Source organism: Argentina silus, assembly GCF_951799395.1.
Source record: "Argentina silus genome assembly, chromosome: 20".
Classification (NCBI taxonomy): Eukaryota; Metazoa; Chordata; class Actinopteri; order Argentiniformes; family Argentinidae; genus Argentina; species Argentina silus.
Genome location: NC_139674.1, coordinates 7,140,323 through 7,164,620, shown reverse-complemented (window position 1 = coordinate 7,164,620; position 24,298 = coordinate 7,140,323). Strand labels below are relative to the sequence as shown.

General features: G+C 42.8%; 2 protein-coding genes across 2 annotated transcripts; both read left to right on the top strand.

Moving 5' to 3' along the window:
• Positions 1 to 7,174: 7,174 nt before the first annotated feature.
• Positions 7,175 to 10,745, top strand: rad51ap1 (RAD51 associated protein 1). Its single transcript, XM_083691770.1, has 9 exons — positions 7,175 to 7,255; positions 7,366 to 7,412; positions 7,706 to 7,850; positions 8,626 to 8,729; positions 8,940 to 9,014; positions 9,156 to 9,293; positions 9,384 to 9,665; positions 9,784 to 9,921; positions 10,045 to 10,745. Exons 1-9 carry the CDS (start codon positions 7,239 to 7,241, stop codon positions 10,170 to 10,172), a joined length of 1,074 nt encoding a protein of 357 aa, XP_083547896.1. The 5' UTR covers positions 7,175 to 7,238; the 3' UTR covers positions 10,173 to 10,745.
• Positions 10,746 to 13,113: 2,368 nt separating this feature from the next.
• On the top strand, positions 13,114 to 20,847 carry LOC310820288 (dual specificity tyrosine-phosphorylation-regulated kinase 4-like; the record flags this gene model as incomplete). Its single annotated transcript, XM_083691869.1, has 14 exons — positions 13,114 to 13,191; positions 16,369 to 16,449; positions 17,442 to 17,594; positions 17,826 to 17,940; positions 18,059 to 18,222; positions 18,335 to 18,471; positions 18,659 to 18,799; positions 18,961 to 19,099; positions 19,225 to 19,306; positions 19,414 to 19,586; positions 19,701 to 19,761; positions 19,949 to 20,078; positions 20,243 to 20,427; positions 20,579 to 20,847. The coding sequence occupies 14 exons, from the start codon at positions 13,114 to 13,116 to the stop codon at positions 20,845 to 20,847; spliced, it is 1,908 nt and encodes a 635-aa protein (XP_083547995.1).
• Positions 20,848 to 24,298: the final 3,451 nt, after the last annotated feature.

Sequence of the window (24,298 nt, the reverse complement as noted above, 5' to 3'; positions counted from 1 at the left end):
ACAGCTAAAATGGGCATGAGTGACCACATGGAAATCAAGCAAGACAGAGGTGACTTTCATGCTGGTTCAGTCTCTGATTCACTATAAACTAGCACACAGCAAAAAACATTGGGTTTTTCATTTAAGTCAAATATACCATTTAAACAATCAACCTCTGTCTCTACAGATGGTAATTAGCCAAGCCTTCAGCAAAATGACCCAGATTGGGCTGGTCTGTGGTTGGAGGGTAACTACAAGCTATCCAATATCTCAGACCAAGTTCCTCATAAATACGTTTATCTTACAGCATACAACAACAATGGACACAACACCGATATAATGCAAGCAAAGCTCTATATATGTACAGTATATGACCTGAACGTCTCTTATGGCTAGGGCTGAAACGATTACTTTGATTATTCGAACAGATGAAAATTGATCAATTATACATTTTCATAATCAACATAATCAAGTACTCAGAAATACATTTCACAAAAGCCAGTGTTAAATAGAGGATCATCTCATCGTTTGAGGATACCAATATCATGTTCCAACACCCAAAATGAGAACGTGACACACTGAGAAAACAGACATATTACATTGGAATGCCATCTCACAGAAATCAACATGAGAACTTGCGAGTGGTCAATCACTTCATTTACTTCATTCCCAATGTGGCTTGAGTGGTCCAAAGCAATTCCAGTCAAACCACATCACTCTGAGGCTAACTAATGGATTGGCTTTCACTCCAAATGACAGAGGATGCATCACGCCATGGCCATTGATTCACCTTTAAGCTAAGTTATCACAACAAAACCCCAAGAGGGCTGATAGGCACAATGTCTTCCCAGTATGCTAGCTCAGCTCCACTGAGCCTCTGCAGGCCCAAACTACCAGCTTGGTGTAAGCCGCCGTAGCTAGGCCTGGTGAGAGGTTCATGTACTGTATGTCTATCATATTCACATGGCTTTACTATTTGGTTAAGGCTGAACCAAGGGAGAGATCAGAGGAGGTGTCAGCTGCTGAATCGGCACCCGATTCCCCGAGCTCCTCTTCCCTTACCCCCAGGAACCCAACACCGAGCCAGGCCGCGCAGACCTAGCCCAGGAATGTAAGGCATTCTGTGACACATTCACTCACCGCTTCGCACGTTCTCACCCCCACAGGACGTAAACTGTGCCACCAGCTTGAGTGCGGTGTGAGGGTGTGACCACCTTGCTCTGCAGAGTGATTTGTGTTGCATGGGCAGGCAGAGGAAGCCGTAGGTGTCGATCAAGGTAATTTGGCTGATAGAGGAGAGGAGATTCTTAGGGGTGGCACACTGCTGTGGGTGTGAGTCATCCTAGATACCGATTCTGTCATTCTGCCAGCAAGCCAAAGTTGACATAATTCCTGTCTGTCACAGCCTCCATAGGACAGAGAGAATATCCATGCGCACATAATATAAATAAAAGCCTCCTCCTAAACACTGGTTTAGTTCAAGTTCAAGGCCTGCTGAAAATGTCTCAAATCATCAATACTATAGTCTTCTAATAATGATTTACCATTTTGATTTAGACAATATGACCGATGTTTACTTTCTGCTAAATTGTAGACATCCCAAATCTTGAAATCTTGAGTCCCAATCTTAATCTTGAGTCCCAATCCCAAAAAACGGTGAATCCAGTGAAATATTCATATACCCACCTTGCCTTCTGACTCAATCTGATTAGGGAACTTCTAAAATTGGTAAAAGCTTAGAGTAAGCGTTATTGTCAGAAAGCACTGTTGGATCAAAGTCAAAGGGCAATGCATGACATTGCTGGAAAGTGCTTGGGTAGCACTTTAGAATGAGTTTCCATATCAGGTTGCGTGTCACTCTCTAATGTGAACATCGCCCTCTGGTGTGGAAAAGGAGTAAAGACAAACCACCCCTGTCATAGGGATAATAATTCACTGCATTGCAGCATTCATTGGGACACCAGCATGTGGGTTGACTAAGCATCCAGTGAAGTCTTTTTTGGTGACTTGAGAAAAGTATTTCCAAAGAGCTAATATCTCTGATTGGTATTCAAAGATAAATACAACCTATCAATACGTGAACAAAAAGCAGAGTTGTTTTACCAATACATAGACATGTTTTACCAGTATGACATTTACTCCTGAAAACGATGTCAGCCCCTGCATTGCAGGCAGTGGGTCTCTGAGGAATATTGAAACAACAGTGAGGAACCGCCCAGCAGAATCTATCTATAACAGCAGGCCTCAGCTACAGCTACAGCAGCCTTGTCTTATCAAAAGCTTTACAGTACCACTAACTGGGTTTCCTTCTATAGGAGAGTAATACCGTAAGATATTATTTGTTCATCTCTTCTAATGATTTTGAATGGAGGAATTTAAAATACTGGTCATTTCATAGCTGAAAACCTTCGTGTGAATAATTCACAGAAAAATGTGACCACGGTGGAGTGAGTCATCTGGTGTGGAGGGAGCAAATTCCTTGATTACATCGGAAGTGAGTGCTGCTGTGTAAGTGGGTTGGTGGGGGCTCTGATTGGCTGGTATGGCTGGGAGTGTCCCTCTATGTCAGCAGAGAGGGGAGTAGAGAGTGAGGGTTAAGACGACCCAGAGGGTCTGAGACAGCCAGTCTGTCAACGAGAGGAAGGTCCTCGGAGATACACTGTCAACGTGTCAAACACAGCAGACAGCTAGCTTAGCTTGCTGGGCACAATTACTGTACACACGCATTTACACTTGTGCACACACATGTAAACACATAGCCTACACACATCTTTTCTTTCATACAGTAAAACCGCATTTTTAGAGAGTCATTTACAGATTTCAATGAGGAAGGATGATTGACATTCAAATATACAGAACCATGCAAAGAATGCCATCATAGTAAAACAATGGGGAAGATTGACGTCTTCTTTGAATATTGTATTCATAATTATCGCCAATACTGAATGTTACATTCACTTCCTACTCAGGAACACTGGCCAGCCACCATTAATATGGGATCTGGAGTGTTTGGAATTCAGCCCAACACTTCCCCTGGGCAGATGTCCTAATGAGACTGATCCCGGGTGCCCTTCAAGTGCCAGGCTGAAGTGTAGAAAACAATGCTGTTTTAGAGATGCTATTTTGAATGGTGTCAGAGTGTAAGACTGGCAGCCCTGAATGGCTGCAAGGCCTTTGATGCTGTTTATATCCCCTGAGGCTGTCAACACTTGTAATCATACTGCAGATGCCTGACCCAGGAGCTGACACTGGTAACAACCATACATCCCCTTCCCCAGGTCGAGTGCTGACTGCCGACTATATTCCTCTTCAGCACTTATGAATGAAACAACTGCACCGATGTTTTATTCATATACTCTATTCTGATTCTGTTCAATTGTCAAAGATAAAACTCTCTCGTTGTTCACTGTTCAGATGTTACAGAATAAAGTTACTTTTACTGTGCTATACATGATGCCTGCTACCTTAACTAAGTGTTTTCTATATCATGCATTCAACAAGTATCTCCTACATTTAACATTTCGATACATCAAATGCCCTATAATGTGTGTACAGACATTCATAAGCTGCACTGAGCTCTGGGACCAGAATACGCCTCCCTCTGTCAGAAACACCACAGGACTGATGGACTTCAGAGGCTGCGGTGAAGCCCTGGAGAACACTTCCTTCAGTCTCCCTGTGATTGTTGCTCTACTGCCTCACAGCCCACCAGCAATTAGCATTGTGGCTGCTGAGTGTGGGCCCCAGAAAAATCTTTGAAAGCATACACTTAAGAAGAGAAGTCATAGAAAACAAACTCCGGAACACACTGATCGAGTGACTTTGTCTGCCCACTCTGGTTCTTCATAGGGCTAGAGCAGTGGCTGCTGTGGTTTTGCTGTGGTTAGAACTGGTTTGTGTCCATAGACATGTGACCCAAGGCCATTTCTGAGTTACAATAACACCACGCTAACAGAACCTCAGTACCGGATATCCGAACAGCTTATGAGTTCCTCGATCCTTATCCGCAAAGGGTTACATTTAATCAGCACCCCTACAGATCAGAGATGACACAGTCATGCCTATCAATACGGAGGGAAAAAGGAAAAAACACTGTATTTCATGCCAATTGATATATCAGTGTGTTTGACGTGCAATCATAAGCTCTGCTCTGCCTCCTCCTGAAAAACTGTGATGGATTTTGGACAAATTGGCTACCCTTTTGTTGAGCTTTGTCATTTCAACCACTAACTAGCCTATTTAGTAAACTGCACCGATTTTGAGACAGCTAAACAACCAAAAAGGGTCATCTAAAACTGTATTCACAGACAGCTTTGGAAGCCAAACCATAAAACCTTGTGGTCAGACAAACGGTTCTGTTCTGAGCCCATAAATTTCACTTTCCCTATCGTCAATGATAAATTCCACAAATGATCTGTGCCCTGCACAAAGCAGTTTCATCACCATTATCAAATAGCCTACATGTTCTGACTGAGAGACCTGTCCTATTTTAAGGAAAGTTTCAATTAGACTGTGACATTATTTATAACAGGGCTCTTCTGTATCTCCCCGTATAAATAAGGGCTAACTATAGCAATGTGTGATTCTATTTTTTCTACCATTCTAAAGAATGTAAACAACAACATCCCAAGCTGCGGAACATCCATATAAGGATGGTCAGTTAGCACATCTGTACATTCAGAGAGCCCCACGCTCTCTGAGTCACGTCAGCGGTAGAAGAAAAAAAGAACTGCTGTCCCTCTTAACCACTAACGATCTACCCTACTACATGCTCAAAGAAAGTAAGCACATAGATGACATCACTATACCGAGTAAATAAACATTTAAGGGACTGAATGACTTAATTTAGTGACTTTGTCAACTAATACCCTCCAAAAGACTTGACATCTCAATGTTTTTTTGGTACACCCTTGAAAAAGACACTTGTCGAAACATCTGGCATTTTGTGCTGGCTCTGACATTAAAATTAATATATTAAGCATATCACTGCTATCCTGCATGTGTTTCCCCTGTGGATATTCTTACATTGGTTTTGCATGGCAAATATGAGATAACGCGGGTATCCTTCCCATGCTGGTTCAATAGGCAGGTACAATGGTCCTCTGTGGCTCAGTTGGTAGAGCATGATGCTAACAACGCTTAGGTTGTGGGTTTGATTCCTGCTGGGACCATATATACTGAAATGTATGCACTCACTGCAATGTAAGTTGCTTTGGATAAAAGTATCAGCTAAATGGCATATATTATTATTATATTACAATGCAATTACACTGTAACATATGATAGCTGCTTGTGTTTTCCATGATTGTATTACAATGTCTACCTTCACTGTTGCACTGTACCTCCCCATGTAATAACCATATCAATTGATTAGTACCACTTAGTGTCACCCAATATTAAGATCCCATGGTTTCACTTTGTGTCAGACTTAGCAGACATAGAAGTTGTATGTTCTGCCCAGCATATTATGATCATATGACTTTGTTTGGGTACACAGTGGTCGTGGAGTGTGCTATTTTCTTTTCTTTTTTTTACAACAACCACCAAAGTTCCTTTCTGTACTGAGTTAAAAAGAGCTTCATCTTTGGATGAGGGCCAATGTAAGTGGACCAATTTTTGATGTTTATGCCAAGACTATTGTGGTCTTGTCTGGTTTGTTCGTCTGAACAATATGTTACCCACTACAACCATCACAATCATGCAACTGTGCGGAAGATCAAAACACCTACATGTGTAAATAAAAAAATGATGTGACTGCAGGGTTCACATGACTGGGTCTGATATTTTGGTCTGAACTGTAGGCAGCGCTGTAGGAGTGGAGGAATGTGTGACCGCAAATCCCTTCAGCCCCATGGCTGCACGTCTTCCTTGTCTGGGCCCAAGAATATTACCATCACTACGCATCTCCGCCAGGTCCACTGCGTGACAAACCACACCCGACAGTCTCCCACCCACAAACTAGAAAATGACAACCCTCAGAAGAATGGCACTCTCTCAGAGGTACCGTTAAAGAGAAAATGAGAGACCTGTGATTGCTTCCGGCCTGAGTGTAGGCGGGCTGTGGACGTGTCACTCTCATGTCACTCTCACCAGATCAGTGGCTCTATCATCTCCTCAGCCGTCTAGGACAAGTCACATAGTGCCACCTACTGGACCATGGCTCATCCGAGGGACTGTGGATGTCATTCTGTGAAGTCTGGGCCTGTAACAGTGCAAACCAAGAAAGCCATCAGAAATCCCCAATGTTGGCAAGATATGTTATAATCATACACTTAAAAGTTATAGGTTATGGCACACAACCTGTGCAAAAGTTACAGTAGCCTACAGTAATCTATGCCTACTAGGCCTGATACATCAGATACACTCTTTTGGGTGTATTGCCAGGGGCATTGCCAGCATCACCCAATGATGTCATCACCAGGTAGTTCACCTCACCACCTCCTCCGCGCACCACCTCGGTCGCTTGCCTGTTCCTCGGCGTCTAGGCTGCTTGACTGACTGTGAGCAGCCGAGCTAGTCTGTATACAAGAACATAACAATAATGCAATAGTGTCTAGAATAGTGTACAAATAAACACAAAAGCAAGTTACCAACTTCACATTTTCAGAAAGAGAAAGTTAACTAGCAATTGGTTAGCTAGACCAGGTCAGGTGATGTTGTTGAATAGGTAGTTTATTCATCTGTAAACGTAAATTAAACACACTGACACTATTTTAGCTCTAGTTTATGGACAAAAATGTGGTGGATACAACTCTAGGACTTATAGAAGAAAGCACCTTTACCATGAATCGAATATGTTGGCACGTAAACACTGATACAGGTTCAGATAGTTTTTCATCCCGATAATAGGTAAGGGTAGCATTTCGGGAAGGATAATCTGATCCTAGAACTGTGATTAAAACAGCAACCACCTCGAACGCCAGAGCACTTTTTTCGTATGCAGCGGATTCGCCACTAGAAACGTGCAAGAACCTGGCAACAACGTGGTATACATTTTCAATGAACTTAATATTACCATTTGTGCCTTCTAGCGAGCATCATCGATTAACTGATTTGTATCCAAATCCGTGATTAATTATCAAAGCGATTTCCTGAACAAGTAGTGTCTATCCTAAACGAATCATACATGGCAATCGTCAGATGAATCCATACAGTTCATTTTCGGGCGGGCTGGTTGAAAAGTCGGACGGACGGAGTCCAAACAACACGTACACTGTCTGACTTCGTATTTATACCAATTTCTTTGAGACACAACTGATATGGAGCGACCATCAAGGTCTGTCTAACAGTTATCAGCGGCTTTCATCTTTCTATTGTTTTGCTTTGCTTTGCCTGGTCCTGCCGAATTCACTCATCATCTGTGTGTACGTTTGTTAATGTTGACAGGAAGACGAAGGCTGTAAATTATTCCGATTTCAAAGACGTTGACGATGGTGGGTTAAATCTATTTGTGTGTATCCATAGTAAAGTGTTGCCCTTCTCCTCTCAATTGGTTACAAAACGTTGAGGACTGGGTGCACACCACACGTGAACCACCAGCAAAAATGTAAACAATGCCGTAGATTAGGCATTTCACATGTGTCCTGTATTATGTGGAAATGCTCAAAGAACGACCATTTCATGGTAGAAGCATTTGGTCAGTAGCCTCTCTGCACTCTGGCATCTATGATTTGACCTTTATTAACTTGTATTATCTCCCTCTGTTGTTTGACATCATGTGAATCAGATGACGATTTTGCCTCTGTGAAAGCACCGCCCAGCAAGAAAGCTAGGGAGAATGTGAAGGATAATAAGCAGGTGAAAAGCACGAAATCCTCAAGCAAGTCCACAAGTCAAGAGAGTGATTCACAGCTCATATGCCGCAAGGACAGGTATGGAGTGGGCAATATGTGTTACAGAGTTGTATGTTGTTTTGTTGTGCCCCATTCAATCAGTAGTGGAGAAATAAACACATAATATTTCATTTGTAGAAAGTTAGGGTAGAAGCAGACTCCGAAGCATCCATACAGAACACATACGCTAAGTAGAGGGTAATTTAACCTTTATTATTTAGACAGGGGAAACACACTGAGACCAATGCCTCTGTTACAGGTTCACACTGTCCACAATATCAGTACAGATAAACAATCACAAAGCAGTCTTGGAGATACTCTGTGGATGTCAAATGCAAAGTTGGCAATGTAATGATGATGTCAGCCTGATCACTGGCCCAGAGCAGTTTCACCAGGGGAGGCTGGTGTAGGTAGAAAGCGGAGGATGGGCTCATTGTATGGAATGGAATTGGACAGGCTCATTGAATGAAAAAAACTCCTTAGTGCCACATAAATCAGTGCTCTTAACTCAAATGAGTCTACCATGTGTAAAATCACAAAGAACAACATGGTGTGGTAAAACTGAATGTACAGTAGCCATGTGCTGAATCTGCCCTGCGTTTATGAGCCTCATCAGTGGAACCCTGGTACCAGGCAGTGTTACAGCGGTTAAACCTGCCCTACTAGTCAGGATGGTTATTATATTGATTGTATGCCTCATATCAATTCTTCTTCTTATTATTATTATTATTATAAATTCCAATCAATGTGTCATTCACATGTGCTCCAGAGAAGGCTTTTAATTTAAACATTGCTCTTTCTCTGTGTTTTTCAGAGTGCCATTGGGTGACAAGCTGTATGAGAGAGATTTGGAAGCAGCTATGACTCTTTCCTTGCTACAGAATGGGGAGATAGAAGAACAGTGCCCAGAAAATAAAAGTTAGTTGTTTCTTTACAACTGGTGTTGAAGGATGTGATACAAACCCCACAAACGGCTGTGTTGCTTGCTATTGATCATAGAAATAAGCACAGAAATATGAGTTACACTCAGCACACTATAGATCACATGCGTCTCACTGTCAACATGTTTGAGATGGCATTTTTGTGCGTGTACATATCTTATTTGTGTTTTATTTTGTTGTATAACAGATGTCAAGGATCAACCACAAAGAGATGCAGATCCATTGAGGTTTTCAAACTGCAGTGTGGACACCAACCTTTTGGGTAATTCGTTTTTTTGTTAAACATGTCTCCATAGTTAATAAATAAATAACGTTATGGCTATTATAGATCCTGGGGGGTAATGGTAATGTTATGACAGACAGTCCATTGCACTCTTTGTGATTGGCTGATCTCCTTTCACAGGCCTTGACAAAATCATCAATGAGCAGGGGTCCCCCTGCGCCCCCTCCAGACAGAGAAAGGCTGCTTCCAAGGCCACAGAGCAGCAGAGATGTCTGCTGAAGGACGACGATGAGGACTACCAACCGAAAGGAACACCAGGTTGTTACTCCAACAATGTCATGGGCTCTTTATACTTTATAAAGTGTATGTATTCAGTATTGTGTCTTCTGACTTTTTATTTCTACTTAGACTCAGAAAGTGATGCTGATTTCAGTGATCAAGGGGAGACTGACGACGAGGAGTTCACAGCAAAGAAGGCAGAGAAAACGAAAACAAACAAGAAAAAGACAATTAAACAGCCACCGGTCTTAAAGAAAGAAAATATAGTGATGCTGATTTCAAAAGGTGATGATGGGGAGTTCGCAGTACAGAAAGCAGAGAAAACAACAATAAACAAGAATGAGAGAACTGAAGAGCCACCAGTCTTAATGAAAGAAGAGCCACCATCAAAAGCCAAACCAAAGGTTTCAGGTAACCAGGACTGAGATTCAGAATGAGTGATATGTTTCATGGGCATTATTTTACTAAAATATCTTAATGCTTACAGGCTGATGAGTTTCAGTCATATTTTGTTGTCTCTGCCTGACAGTGAATCCTACAAAGGTAAGAAGTCCAGCCCCCAAGCCTGCATCTGTGCCAAGGAGGCCTCCTACCACTCCTATCCAATCCAAACCTGCTGTCTCTGTCAGTCCAGCAGGGGGCAGAACACCAAAGTGGAATCCTCCAGGTAAAACTGACTGATAGGTCATTGTTATCTCAAAAGCAGACATGGATGTTTAGAGTCGCAGGATTGCATTAAAATATTTCAAAAACCAGCTCGGTCACATTTTCTCTTACACACTCTCTTCAGCCCAGGTCGGAAGAAGTCCCGGCTCATCACAGAGCGCTTCAGTGAAGTCTCCAGGGCAGGGTCTACGTCTTGGACTGTCACGCTTGGTGCGGGTCAAACCCCTACACCCCAGTGTTGCAGGTCACTGACACCACCACATGGACAGTGCCTCTGCTGACAAGTGTGTGTGTGGCAGATTACTTTGTCAGTCAATTAAAAAAAATATTTGAGTCATTATCTGTTATTTATTAGGCAGGTCTCTCTCTGTGTCTCTTGTCTCAATGTATTATTATTTTATATTTGCAGCTGCTCTCATTTACTGGAATGTTAAATGTATGTATTTGGAATTTTAAATGAATATAAAGGCCTGTTTTCATATATAGACTGAATGTCTATATAGTGTAATATTTTCATATTGTTATTGCTTTAAATTGTCTACGTTGTCATAAGTGTCCATCATGGTACAATGACTCCCTCTGCTGGTTGTAAATATCCCATGTCTCGTAACTGTTTTTTGCCTTGATTTTATGACCTCAGCTACCAAGTACTGTTTTATGATTTCTTGGCGAAATATTTGTACAATTGTGTATATAGATGAAACATTGAATATGATAGAATAAAACGTTGCATATGTTTAAGTGAAGTGAGGTGAGGTTAATTATTTCCTATAAGTTACAATATTATGTAAATCTGGACTGGTTCATCAGCCTGCACACAGATACTGCACAAACTTTTGTTTATCGGATGCTCTTGAACAGTAATGCTCGTCTAACCAAGGGAGATTTTGCTAAGACTTTTCTACACCTCGTGGATGTAATGTAAATATAAACCCAACAAAAGCGCTTTAGAAATTATTATTACATTATATTAGTAATATTATATTATTACATTATCGTTATTAAATCACGGCTGTATAGGTCTAATAAAGAACATCTTTTCGCCAAATGTTTGGCCATGGAGACTTCTTTCGTAGTCAGCGCCTTTGCCTTGTCATGCGATCTTTGTAGCGATTTTGGCCCCATTATGACATCATCATAACCATAATGAAATTGCGCTTAGTTCGCCTACACTGACACTAGGCAAATTGACAGAGGTCATTGCAGTTTGACTAATTTCTGCATGAACTCGCAGATGGAAACATGAGCACACCGAATCCAGCGGATCGAAAGTAAGTGCAAAAAATATTCTGATCTTTTAGTTAACGGATATTATTCAGAGACACTTTTTCTTAAACCTCAAAATACGCTACTGCCCTTTCCGTTTCAACAGGAAAGAGCTCAAAAAGAAGTTGGAAAAAATTATAAAAGACAGGAATCATGTCCTCCCACAGGCGAAAAAGGTAGGGAACCATTTAGAAACTAAAGAAAATTGGCCAACGGCCAATCTGAAAGATGTGTTCTAGTATTCACTGGAGGTGTGTGAGTGTGTGTGTGTGTGTGTGTGAGAGAGTGAGTGTGTGTGTCTATGAGTGTGTGTCTGTATTTCTATGATTAGAGGCCTTGTACGAAGTGACATCTCAATGACTCAATCCCCTGGACCTGACAATTAAAATGGCCCATGATCAATCTCTGGGCAGCCCAGTGTCTCTACTCTCAGCTCAGCTGATTGAGTTCTGTGTGTACATCGCCAAACTAACGTAAGGAATGCTTGGTAGGCCATATCTCCCTATAGTGCTATTCCTGCAGTAGGTCTACCTGGGATTTGCGATAAAAATAGCTGCACCAAAGGAACAATGGAGTGAAAAAACTGCCATCTACACTTTCCATATCAAAGAGCCAAAAAAGGAGAGGGGGAGACACTCTGTTCAGTTGCTGCTATTTCAGTACTTGCAGCACAGCAGTGAGAGGGAGCCTGGAGGGAAGGAATATAAAATTGTGAGATGAGATATTAATTCATTCTCACAACCCCATCCTCTCTCTCTCGGTGCTAATGGAGATGTCATTATAGAGGCTCTGATGAAATGTGTCTATTTCAGGCTGCCTGCTTAGTCACGACTTGCCACAAACTGTGGAACCTGAATCAGAACTGAACAAGGGCTTATGATGAAAGAGTAACCAATCAACACCAATTTGTCAAACATACAAGATATTTCTCATCAGTTTTGCTAACAGATTATTCTAGCTATTTCAGATAATCTTAATACTATGATTGTATCACATGTATTATGGCTCAGATATGGCAGGATATTGTCAACATGTTGCTTGCGATGGTAATATGCAAAACAGTCATATTTAGCTTGATTGACATCGTTTAGTCAATGGTCCTAGGCTTAGGGTAAGCCCTTGGCAATATGAAAGAGGAATGGACATTGCATTGTGTGTACGAGCACCGCTTGCTCATTGTGCTCGGGGGGGGGGGGGGGGGGGGGAGGTGACGTGTCTTGGCTTACCTGGCTGACAGTGAGCCAGACTGACTCTTATCTTCAGCACCATGGACAGTGGCCAGTGGAACAGCCAGAGCGGCTCACTGGCGGATGTGCTGGCAGATGGCTCAGAGTGGTAGACAATGGAAACAGGTCACTTACACCGTTTCAGGGTTTAGGAGCAATGTAAAGCCAAAGACATGTCATGCTGAACAGCATGTTAAGCAGTCCACTGAGCCGTGGTTCTTAGCATGTCAATGGACATGCTTTCAATTTAGTCTGTGTTTATGTTCAGGGCTTTTCTTTAACATTTTGATTTAGTATGCTAATCAGAATACATATTTTGTCTTTGTAGCAAATATTTTTCCTCAATTTCCCTTATTGTTTACAAAGAGTAAATTATCAGATTTTTCTATACTAAGAAAAGAAAAGGATGAATAAGCAACCCGCTTGAACCGATAGAAACAGAGCTGAAAGGATGCCTACGGTCTGTCAGTCACTCTCTATTCCTCTGTCACTGTCTGTCTGCCTGAAGTGTCTGGTACAGCTGTGTCACCACCACTGCGGGGCGGGAAAGGATAGAGTTCACTCTGACCAGCCAGTTTGTACTGCTTCTGACCCCTGGTGCAGTAGCCTGCACATTTATGAAGCCAACTAGCAGCACCAAGATTACTTAAGACAACACTGTTCTCTAGGTGTGTCAGTGAGTGGATAGAAGCAGTAAGATTATGGGTCCTTGGGCAGGGCCACCTACACCGGCCAAGTCTGCCTGCCCCAAGCCTGTCCCTATGGAAGCGGATGATGAGGTAAGACCAAAGGGAGGGCTGGTTACTGCCTGTCAGTCCAAGGTGTTTGGCTTGGTGTTTGCTGTGATGGTCAAAGAGATTCAGCTATGCAGATCTGCTAATGCTGCACATTGTGTTGTCGGATGGTATTATACTGTATGTGGCTAGACCTTTGACTGATAGTAGCCATTAAAATTGCATGGTGCCTATTAGGTTTGTCTGTGTGATGTAAGGAAGGAAAGTGGCAAATGATACCTCAAGTGTCAGAATTCACTGCAACTGCCATATACTAAATGTAGAAGAGGCTGCATGTATGTATCCTTCAATGTTAGAATCATATTTAGCATGGGATGAAAGGGACTGACATCTTTCTCACGTGTTTGAATGATATCAAACGTGTGTTTGATACCATTCCTGATTCTGTCCCATGCATTACAATGACCCCGTCCTCCGATTTCTACCTCCACCAGCCTCCACTGCTTTCTCCATATAGCTGAAGAGACACATCTGAGCATAGGAGGTTTTCTGAAAGCTCACCTACGCAGAATCTGGTCAGGCATTAGTTTCAGTGCAAGCCCCTCCCACATATACCCAAGAGATACGGTTACAGTATTTAAAACCCTTACTGATATTACAGTAGTTCCACGTTTATCAAGCCCTCATCCATTTTAGCTACCTCAAGGGGTATCAAGGGGTATCAAGGGGTATAATCCTTTTGAGGAATTCATATTTTTGGAGGTCTGCAACACTGCATTGTTTGCTGTTGTTCACATCAGCCGCTGTGCTAATGCTAATGCTCCTAGCTCTGGCCCCACCGGAGGGTTTTTCTCTCTCTGTGTGGCAGTCCAGGCTGATAATGGGATTAAGCCTTAGTCAGATTAGGTCACTGGGAGTTTCTACTAGCCATGGCGGGCATCACGTACTGTATTGTACTCAATACAAAAAATTTAGTTGGCAAACGGCATAAAAGACAGGAAATTTGATTAAGCACCATAACTATGCACTGACAGGGTTTTCCAGGACATTCAGTTTTGACTCCAATTGGGCTACTGTACTTCAAAGAGAAGAGAACAATGCTATTTTGTTATGAAACCACTGTAGTCGTGTCCATCTCCCGCCTGTCTCAGGCATCCCTTCTCTGAGGGTGACTGGCTTCTCTAAGAGATGACTCGTCCATGCTGACTGACGTAGGCTTCAGTGAAACATATCACCCACTTCTATTGCGTGGGGTATGGTGCATTGCATGAAAGTGAATATGCCTCTCAAATGATCTTTCTCTTTGGAAGTATACAGAGAAGCCTATGTTTTTCTTTAATGTGTCATTCAGTGCTCCTTTCAATTATACGGTGTGTGTGTGTGTGTGTGTGTGTGTGTGTGTGTGTGTGTGTGTGTGTGTGTGTGTTTGTGTGTGTGTGTGTGTGTGTGTGTGTGTATGAAAGAGAGACAGAAAGTGATAACTGAAATGATTAAGATTAAGTTATTCAGCCTGTTCACTTTATCCTAACCTTAGAGTAACAGCTATTGAGTTGATATATATATATCTATTATTAATCTAGTAATTTTATTATCCTTGTCTTACTCCGTGGGAGGTAAAAATGAAGTATGCATATAGGCCTAATAATTAGCTTATGCTTTTGGTTGCCATCAGCGCTGCTCTGAGCGTGGGTTCCCCAGCCCATGAACGTGACACGTGAGCACTGAACCAGTGTAGGAGCGCAGCTCATCCTCGCTACGTGATAAGATGAAGATGAAAACTTCGTGAGGACAGACCCAAAGGATTTGTAGGAGTAAAGAAAAATAAGGTCACACTTCGACGGACAGGTCCCAAACAGTCTAACAGGGAGTTCCCTCTCTCTTCTGGAGGACTTGGAGATTCTAACAGGCATAACGGTTATTTATGGTTGGTTGAGGTTCGGTGGTTGTGAATTGGAGCATTAGTACATAGTTGGACAGGTGTGTTGAGTTTACAAAAAGTCTATATCAGGAGCCCAAGCTGTCGATGTGGAATAAGCTTTTACTGTAGGCTAGAATACCTGAACAGGTGGCTTGTCCGACGATAGACGCGTCAATAACAACAGCTTGCATCCTCTTTATAATCTTCGGCTGACGAAAGCTTTTAGCTCAATGGTGAGTCTGTAGCTAGGAGCGCACAACGCTGCATTTCTCACGGAGCCAAACGTGCGATTGATGTGACGTGGAATATCGATCTCTGCACCTGGGATAGCCAATTGAAGAATTATTGGAAGTGTCTGAAACTTCTCACACTGTGCGTCCACATGGAATAAGTAGGGAGTGCATATCGCGTTGATATTCTGATATTTGGAGGACCTGGTGTTATAACACAATGTTTCCTGAAATGAATATCAAGGTGAGGATTCTTATAGATTATTTGGTAGATACAGTAGTGTTCCATTGTCTTTTGGATAGGACTATATTGCATTTGTTTTAGTTCACAGTGTACATGTATATATGTCATTTGGAACCTCACGAAGACATGTTGTGCTCCCCCTCCATCCTACCCCCTACTCAACTTTGGCATTGTCATATTGTCTCACTTCTATGCAATACAGACAGTAACCTTTATTGGGTCCAAAAGTGCCTTGGGCTTCAGAATCAGTTGTCATTGTATTGACTGAGTTATCCATGGCTTCATACTGCTACTGACCTTCAGATCGAAGATGCCACTTGAACTCGACTGATCCTAAATGAAGCTTTCTGGGATCATTGGTCTCCTGGAGTCTGTTTGGTTAAGAATGTTGCAAATGTTTTTGATTTATTCCTACTACTGCACATTGTTATTGCAGTATTTACCGGTGGGATTAGTGTGTCTAAAGAGGGCAATAGTAGGCTATAGTGAGGGTACGTGAAGGTAATCCCTCTATGCATTATTGCAGCGTTGACTTGAATATGCACCACATTTCAGCTCAGAATCCTTGTTCTAAAAATACATTGCATTTTAATTAGGGCAATGGCCTTTGTAGATTGTGTGTGTGCGTGTGTGTGTGTGTGCGTGTATGTTTGTGTGTGTGTGTGTGTGTGTGTGTGTGTGTGTGTGTTTGCGTGCATGCGCACATTGCATGTGTGTGTGTGTTTAAGAAAGCAAAATAATGTGGGTGTCTACGTGTAGGTGTGTGCATGATGAGTGTGTGATCTTAAGCGCATATTGTAAGACATAATATTCTCTTCCAATCCCCACAGGCAGTGAGGCCTGATGCCTTCCCACAACATAAAATCCAGATTGACGGCACTCGCGTGGGATCCAGCCGGCCATACCAGCAGGTAAGCTTATTCCCATTTTGAAGCCCTATCTGCTGGGTAACCACCACCAATAAGTGACGGGGACTCCTTCAGCACTGCTCTTGTCTGCGAGTTGGGGGAATACTATGTATTATGATCTGGCAGTGTGGGTGAGTACTATGACTGTAGTGGGAGCTGTAACTGTGGAGTGATACTATGATGACCGAACTCCCCAGCCCACACCTTTGACAGAAGCAGTGTTCATGTTTAATGGTGTCAGTGAGTGACTGTTTACCCCCCACCCCCCCCACCCACCCACCCAATTCTGAGTATCTACATTAAATGTACATTGCCTACCTAGTCCCAAAGGATTGAACGCTCATAAAATCATATTTTTCCGCCATTATTTATTATAACATAATATATACAGAGTCAAATCTGTGTTATTGTTGCTATAAATAGCTTTTCACTCTATGCATAATAATCCAGTTGGCAGATACCGCAGTAAATCAATCCCTGGAGATTAAGCAGTGGAGCTAATAATAGACCGCCTCTCTCAGCTTGGCACCGCTTTCTTAGTTAGAAATCAATAAGGGTGAGATTTCTTGAGAGAGCAATACCACAGCAAAGCTTTGTCCTTTAGTGAGAAGTACTGTCCTTGGATGACCTTTTGGGTAGTGGAACAGAGGTAGATATGATTTGTAAGAGAAAGGAGAGAGTGGGAATGAGAAGGAAAAAGCAGTAGATAGAGACAGAATCTTGTCCAAATTAAGCCCTTCAACTGGGGCTGCAGTGAAAGCTGAGAGCAGACCTCAAGGCTTTTGTACCTGCTTCACTCTCACCCTGAAGGTAATTCTACTCGCCCCCAGGGGGGTGCTGGTTACTGCTTCCTTGTTACCGATCAGCAGGAAAACAAGAAACTCTCCCCTGCCTGTTTTTTGTCCTTGGTCTCAAGCTTTATTGTGTAATGCAAAAGCTCTTGTAACATCTCTGGCGGATTTCCCTCTAAATTGTTGTACCTCCTCTCTTGGCAGCATAACTTGGGCACAGGCAAAGCCACTCTACCTCAGCTGGAATCCAAGCCCCTGGCAGTGAACAATGCCAAGACTCAACACCAGTCCGACAGCATCCTGCCCCAGATAACCTGCAAGGGCCTGCAGAACAACTGCCAGCAGGGCAGCTTTCAGGTGAGTCTTTGTTTGAATTAGATTAACTAGTAGGTTAATCTCTTTCTGTGTGTTAAAAGCGTGTATCTTGAATCAGTACTACGTTCCTCAGGGTAGACACACTAGACCAGATAGAGCCCATTGCAGTGTCATTGCCTCTAGCTTTTACCATGCAAGACTCCTGCAGCCAGGTGATCGTCTGTGCCAGTGACATTAAGAGTGACTTGACCCTGTGGTTCCTCTGTTTGACAGGAGGAGAGAGTACGGAGCTCCACGTTGGAGAGTCGGTCAGAGTCCCATAACAGCAAGAACAAGCAGGAGGAGGAGAGGTCTTGGGAGGGACACATACTGCCCATGTCTCCTGCAGGTATGTGTAAGGCTAAGGCCAAGAGGAGGTCTGCTGGAATTGGGGTTTTTCTGACCCTTTGTTGCAAAGAGATGGCTGACATTTATGATGCCTGGTGTTTCCTTTTTCGTCCCTACAGAGGTGCTGAAGCACTTCAAGGACCGTCTGACTGAGTTTGAGCAGGAGGAGATCATGGATTACTCAGAGGTCTGGTACCTGGGCCTTGATGCCAAGAAGATCGAGGGCTCTTCTGAGGCGCCCGATAACTCTGGCTATGATGATGATCAGGGAGGCTACTTGAAGGTAACATATACTGCATGAAAGACTATCTGAGAATGTCTGTCAGTTCAGTGATGTTGTTAAAGCAGTCAAGATCGCTATAGTGCCATAATAAAGGATGCCTTTCTGTGTGTAGGTCGCGCATGACCACATTAGCTACCGGTATGAGGTGCTGGAAGTGATTGGGAAAGGATCATTTGGTCAGGTCCTGAAGTGCCTGGATCATAAGACGAAGGAGCTTGTGGCCATCAAGGTCATCCGCAACAAGAAAAGGTGACAAAAGCCAGCTAGTTGTATACTGTTGTACCACTGTGATATCACACATACACATCCTCTCACTGATAATCACATAAAACAGTAATAGCATTGTTATAACATTGTTATAAACTATTAACAACAACAATTACATACTTTACATTTTCCTCATGTTGTGTTTCTCTGTTTCTCTGATGTTGTGCAGGTTCCACCACCAGGCCATGGTTGAGCTGAAGATCCTGGATGCACTGCGCAGGAAAGACAGGGACAACTGCCACAACGTCATCCACATGAAGGAGTACTTTTACTTCCGCAACCACCTCTGCATCTCCTTTGAGCTCCTGGGGTCAGTTTGGTACTATAGCAGCAAATATAAGGACATTATTATTATTCATTGGTTCCTCTTTTGGTCAGGGGAGAACACTTTAACTCAGAAAGGGGGAATGTACTGTATGATTGTTCTGACACCTAAAGCTGAAGGATGTTTCCCATTCTTTGACTGTGCAGAGTGAACCTGTATGAGCTGATCAAGAAGAACAACTTTCAGGGCTTCAGCCAGGCCCTGGTGCGGCGCTTTGCGCACTCCCTGCTCAAGTGCCTCCAGATGCTGCACAAAGAGAAGATCATCCACTGTGACCTCAAACCGGTAGGACCCCAGGATAGCTAGCTCCACACACTGAAGAGTGAAGCATATGGGCACATGTATTGCAATGTAGAGCTCATGATATGGTGAATGTGGTCATTATTTGTATATATGTTTATATTGTTCAGGAGAACATCCTTCTGTCACACAAAGGCCAAGGAAACATCAAGGTGATTGACTTTGGGTCCAGCTGCTACGAGCAGCAGAGAGGTAGGTGTCTTTGCGAGCTTCCCTATTATAAATCAAGAACAAAACTCATTATTGTGTCTGTTACCTACCAGTGTCTCATCATTCCCCATCCCTCCCCTTCTCCACAGTCTACACCTACATCCAGAGCCGCTTCTACCGCTCCCCAGAGGTGATCATGGGCCACCCCTACAGCATGGCCATTGACATGTGGAGCCTGGGCTGTATCCTGGCAGAGCTGTACACCGGCTTCCCCCTCTTCCCTGGCGAAGGCGAGGTGGAGCAGATCGCCTGCATGACGGAGGTACCAGCCTTGCCATGCAATATCTTCATCCTTGGCTCATACACCATTTATGTTAAGGCTACTGTATAATAACTTATAATGTAATAACTTATAATGGGTCTGATGTTGTTTCAGGTGCTGGGCATGCCTCCGAAGGATTTCTTGGAGACAGCGACCAGAAAGAAGTTGTTTTTTGGTGAGTATCTTCATTGAGTGCAATCAAATGGCTTTTCTCGTCTGACAATTCTGAGACATATGATGAAAAAGTATCATCATTGATTGTTGAGACATACTTAGTTATCTCAGCAAGTGTCAGATGGTGTGTAATTTTCAGTAAGAGATCTCCTTGTTGATTTATCTATGGTTTATTGATGATTGTGCAGACTCCAAGGGCAACCTCAGGAACATCACCAACAGCAAGGGGAGAAAGAGACGGCCTAACTCTAAGAATCTGACCAGTGTGCTGAAGACCACGGATCCTCTGTTTCTGGACTTCATTCAACGCTGCCTCACGTATGTGTACTCTATAAAAAAAACTGTGTTAGAAGAACTTAACCTTCAAATATAAATACTAATAGTATTTTACTGCACAAAGGTTCAGGAGAATCAAGTTGCCTTTTGTGATGTGTAAGTTTACCTCATGTTCTCTCAGACTGACTCTGTGTGCCTTCTGATAGGTGGGACCCAACTAAGCGCATGACGCCAGATGAGGCCATGCAGCATGGGTGGATCCAGGAAGGCCGGCTCCACAAAACCAGGCTCAGGACCCAAACCCGCTGCTCGAGGAGGCCCACTGAGAGCCACAGCAACGTGGACAACAACACTGAGCACAGCTCCTACAAACCATTCATCAACAGGCCAGGTAAGAGGACCATTCCTCTAAGATACTCCTATGATCAGTCCCCGATGATACTCCCATGTTACCCCTTATTTGGTTATTCCCAAGACATATTTGAGACTTGAAGAACTGTGGCTTTCACAAACTAACAGTTGTCTTTTTCACCTTTATGTAGTTGAGAAGGCATTCTCCAATGGCATAGACAGACCCAAGAGGGAGAACTCTGGGAAGCTGGCATCAGCTGAACGTTTGCGGCCAATTGGGGCCTCGGCTGAGGAGAGGATGGGCGAGGGCAGGACCAAGAACACCAGGGCTGCTAGCAGCAGCAAGCAGGAAGTGGTGAGGGAGCGATCCGTCCACATTGTCATCAAACCCTCCATGGAGCCCACTGCAGAGGCAGACAACAGGCTAGAGAAGTCTCAGGGCCTGCCCCCCATCACATGAGAGGCCCAGGGACAGGGGATTGGCCGGGTGAGGCTGTGGGATGCATTGGTCACATTAAGGTTCATATCAACAGAGGTCACACAATATAACTCAGTATACTGGGGTCATGGTTAGGATAAATCCTGGTTTGTAGATATTGTGGTTCATCCAGTTCTTAGTATTTGGTTAACAAGGCCACGTTAAACAAGTACCCGAAAACCGCTAACGCGATAAAAGGCTTTTTTCACAACCTAGCGGCGGAGGAGGTTGAAATTCCGAGTGAAGCCGTCTCGCTGAAATGAATGGAAAATTCGATTGGCTTGATAAATTAACGAGGGCGCACGTCTGCTATTTACACACGGGCCTAGAATTCTAACAGAGTCTTGCCTGGCACCGTCTCTACGGTGCTTTTTAAACCATATTTTTAGACCAAAATAACCAGATACCGATACCGATTAGATACCGATTTACTTAGTAGTTCGTGGCCCAACCAGAGTAGTTTGTTTCACAGTTACTTTTAATGTAATAAATCCCCAAATCCCTGGTTATAAATACGTGTTTATTATTAAGCTTGGTCTTTTGATTTGCTTGCTGCGCAAAGCACTACCGTTTATGCTTGTCAACAAATGCCAACTGCTTATAGGCTGTTGTTTCTATGAAGAAAACACCGACAGTTTTTCTGCAGTAAGTGTAATGATAACATGAACTGACAGGTAAATGTACACTATTTCGTATTAGTTGGGATATTTTGAACAGTCCCGAAACGGTTATTTTGCTTGACAGCGGACTTAGAACTCTAAACTCGTCCCCATTGGATAGTATTGTGGCCAGAACGTTTGACCACGCTAACAATAGAATGAAGGAGACATAAACAAACCGAAGATAAGAGACAGAAAACATACTCACACTTGCCTGCCCCACCTCCCCTGGCATCCACCTCCACCCCACCCACTACAAGAACCTCACCCCAACCACCCCACCTTCCCCCCATACCTGCCCACCCCTACAGGAGCAGACCCTCACCCTGCCCCCCACACACAGCCCAACCTCCCCTACAAGCACCTCACCTCGCCCTGCCCATTCCACCTTCCTCCCATGCCCACTTGTCCCTAAACACAGAGAGAGACACTCCCCCCCCCCCCCCCCCAACACACACACTCATCCACCCCCACAAGGACAGAGACATACTCACACCCCCACCCAACCACCTCAATACAGACTTTACATTACTCGACCCCCACCCACCCCACACCAAACATTTTGGGCATAGATGAATTCTATTTCTATGACTTGTAGGTCCGTGCTGCGCATGTGATCAGAGCTGAATGAGCTTTGCATCTGAGATGGACTCCGAAGTGCGCTGGAATTAGATGCTTGTGCTCTCCAGGCATAGAAGCCTCCAGTAGCCTCTTTGTCATAGTCATGGAAAGTAGTACAGGTCACTTGAGTTAGGTTCGAATGGCGTAAACTAAAGCCATAGATTGGTGGGATGCCCCTATGTGGCATTTACTGTACGTGTTTGCAGGCCTTGTCTGATATCAAGTTTAGTCTCACCAATGTCTACAAAACGGGATTATTCCGACCGACCTCAGCACTAGTTATTCAAATGTGCCTTTCAGCATCCAGCCATTTCCCCACTGACCCTCATGCATATACTGTTTCTACAGTTTATGCTCCTCTCTACAAAAAACAAAAACAATAAATTGTTTATCCATTCAGCACAACAATTCAGTTATGTGTATGTTGATACAGTTTCACCCTACTCTTACAAAGGGACAATTTTATCAAAGTTGTTGTTGAGCTTTTTCAACAAAACCTGGGCCAAATGAAGGAGGGTGGCTTTACTGCCCTCTTTGCATCTTTAAGGCAGTTATGGTGCTCTACGTATGTATGTATTCCAGTTATGGAAAATGGTACTACCATGTTGTCCTATTTGTAACATGGTGAGAAATTGTATAGATTGACTTTTCAATGGCATTTTATACAATAACTATGATAAGTTATTTGTTCGCAGTGTGACCTGTTCATGAAATACTAGAAATGCTATATGACTCAAGTGTGTCAAGGATGTTCTTTTGTTTTCAATGAAAGATCCACTTTTTTACCACCATGTTTTGTAAATTACATTTTGAATAGTGTTTTTTATTTACCTTTCACTGCTCATGTTCTGGTGTAAGATGTAAGAAAGCCTTTATGATGATAGGTGGTGCCTTCTGGGATTAGAAACCCTGCACTTTATGATGAGAATTATGATGTTTCCTGACATTTTGAATCAAACATTCTGCTGTTGAACACTACTCTGATCGTGTGCTGATGACGTTTCCAATAATTAACCAGCATAAGAGGCATATCCTCTCTCAATATTTATCAACAGTATTAATGTAAAATCAGTTTGTACAGTCTTATGATTACTGTCTGATTACTGTCTGTATTGAATGTAATGTATTGAAAACCTCAGTGTGGAGGACGTTTCTGTAATGAAATACAGGGCCCTCCGTAAGTAATGGGACAGTGAAGCATTACATAACATCAGGGCACCAAAAGTAATGGGACTGATTTATAGGATTAGGGTTAGGGTTAGCCCTAACCCACATTAAGCACTCATGTTGTCCCATTACTTTTGGTGCCCTGATAGATAGAGGGACTACTCTATGTATAAAAAAGTGAAACCAATATGTACACAAACACCATCAAATCTGGACTTTAACATCATAGTAATTGTTCGATTTCAAATCCAAACTTTTGGAGTATAGAGCCAAAAGAAGAAAAAATGTTTCACTGTCTGATTACTGATGGAGGGCACTGTAAGTATTAGAATAGGTTGATACTGTTCATTGCATTAAGGTTCTATACCCAATTGATACACAAAATGCATTTTTTTGTAAGTTAGAGATGTATTTTACAGACACTTTTACATGTGTAATCTTAACAAATCACACAACAAGAAGGTAGAGTTAATTAGTGAGCTTGTTTCAGCAACCACCATAATAAGACTGTCTCACTTTCTTTCAACTACCCAGCAAATCTATCTATTGAAACATCTTTAAACCTTTTCCACTACTAAAATAAGACTTTGGAAGTCCACAAAGTTTCTCCTGGAACTTCTTTTTCTAGTTTTGTGGTTGTAACACTGTTTGCAAAGCATAGATCCTGGACAATACAGGTGATACATTGAATTGAGAGGACAAATGAAAATGACGTTTAAAATGTTGAATAAATTGATGTTTTATATTTTCTGCCTTTGCTCATCATTTGACCCTTCACTACTGTACATTCATGACATAATGTAAGCCTGCATATTTACATAAAAAAATAAATCTGTAATCCAAATATCTACTTGTTGCACAGCGAAAAAACATTATGATTTGATGAAACAATAGTAGCCTTTGACATAGTAATGCACCTGGATTAAGAGGTTGAATTACAGGTCAGAGAAATATTAGGCAAAGTAGACAATATGGTCTTATCAGAA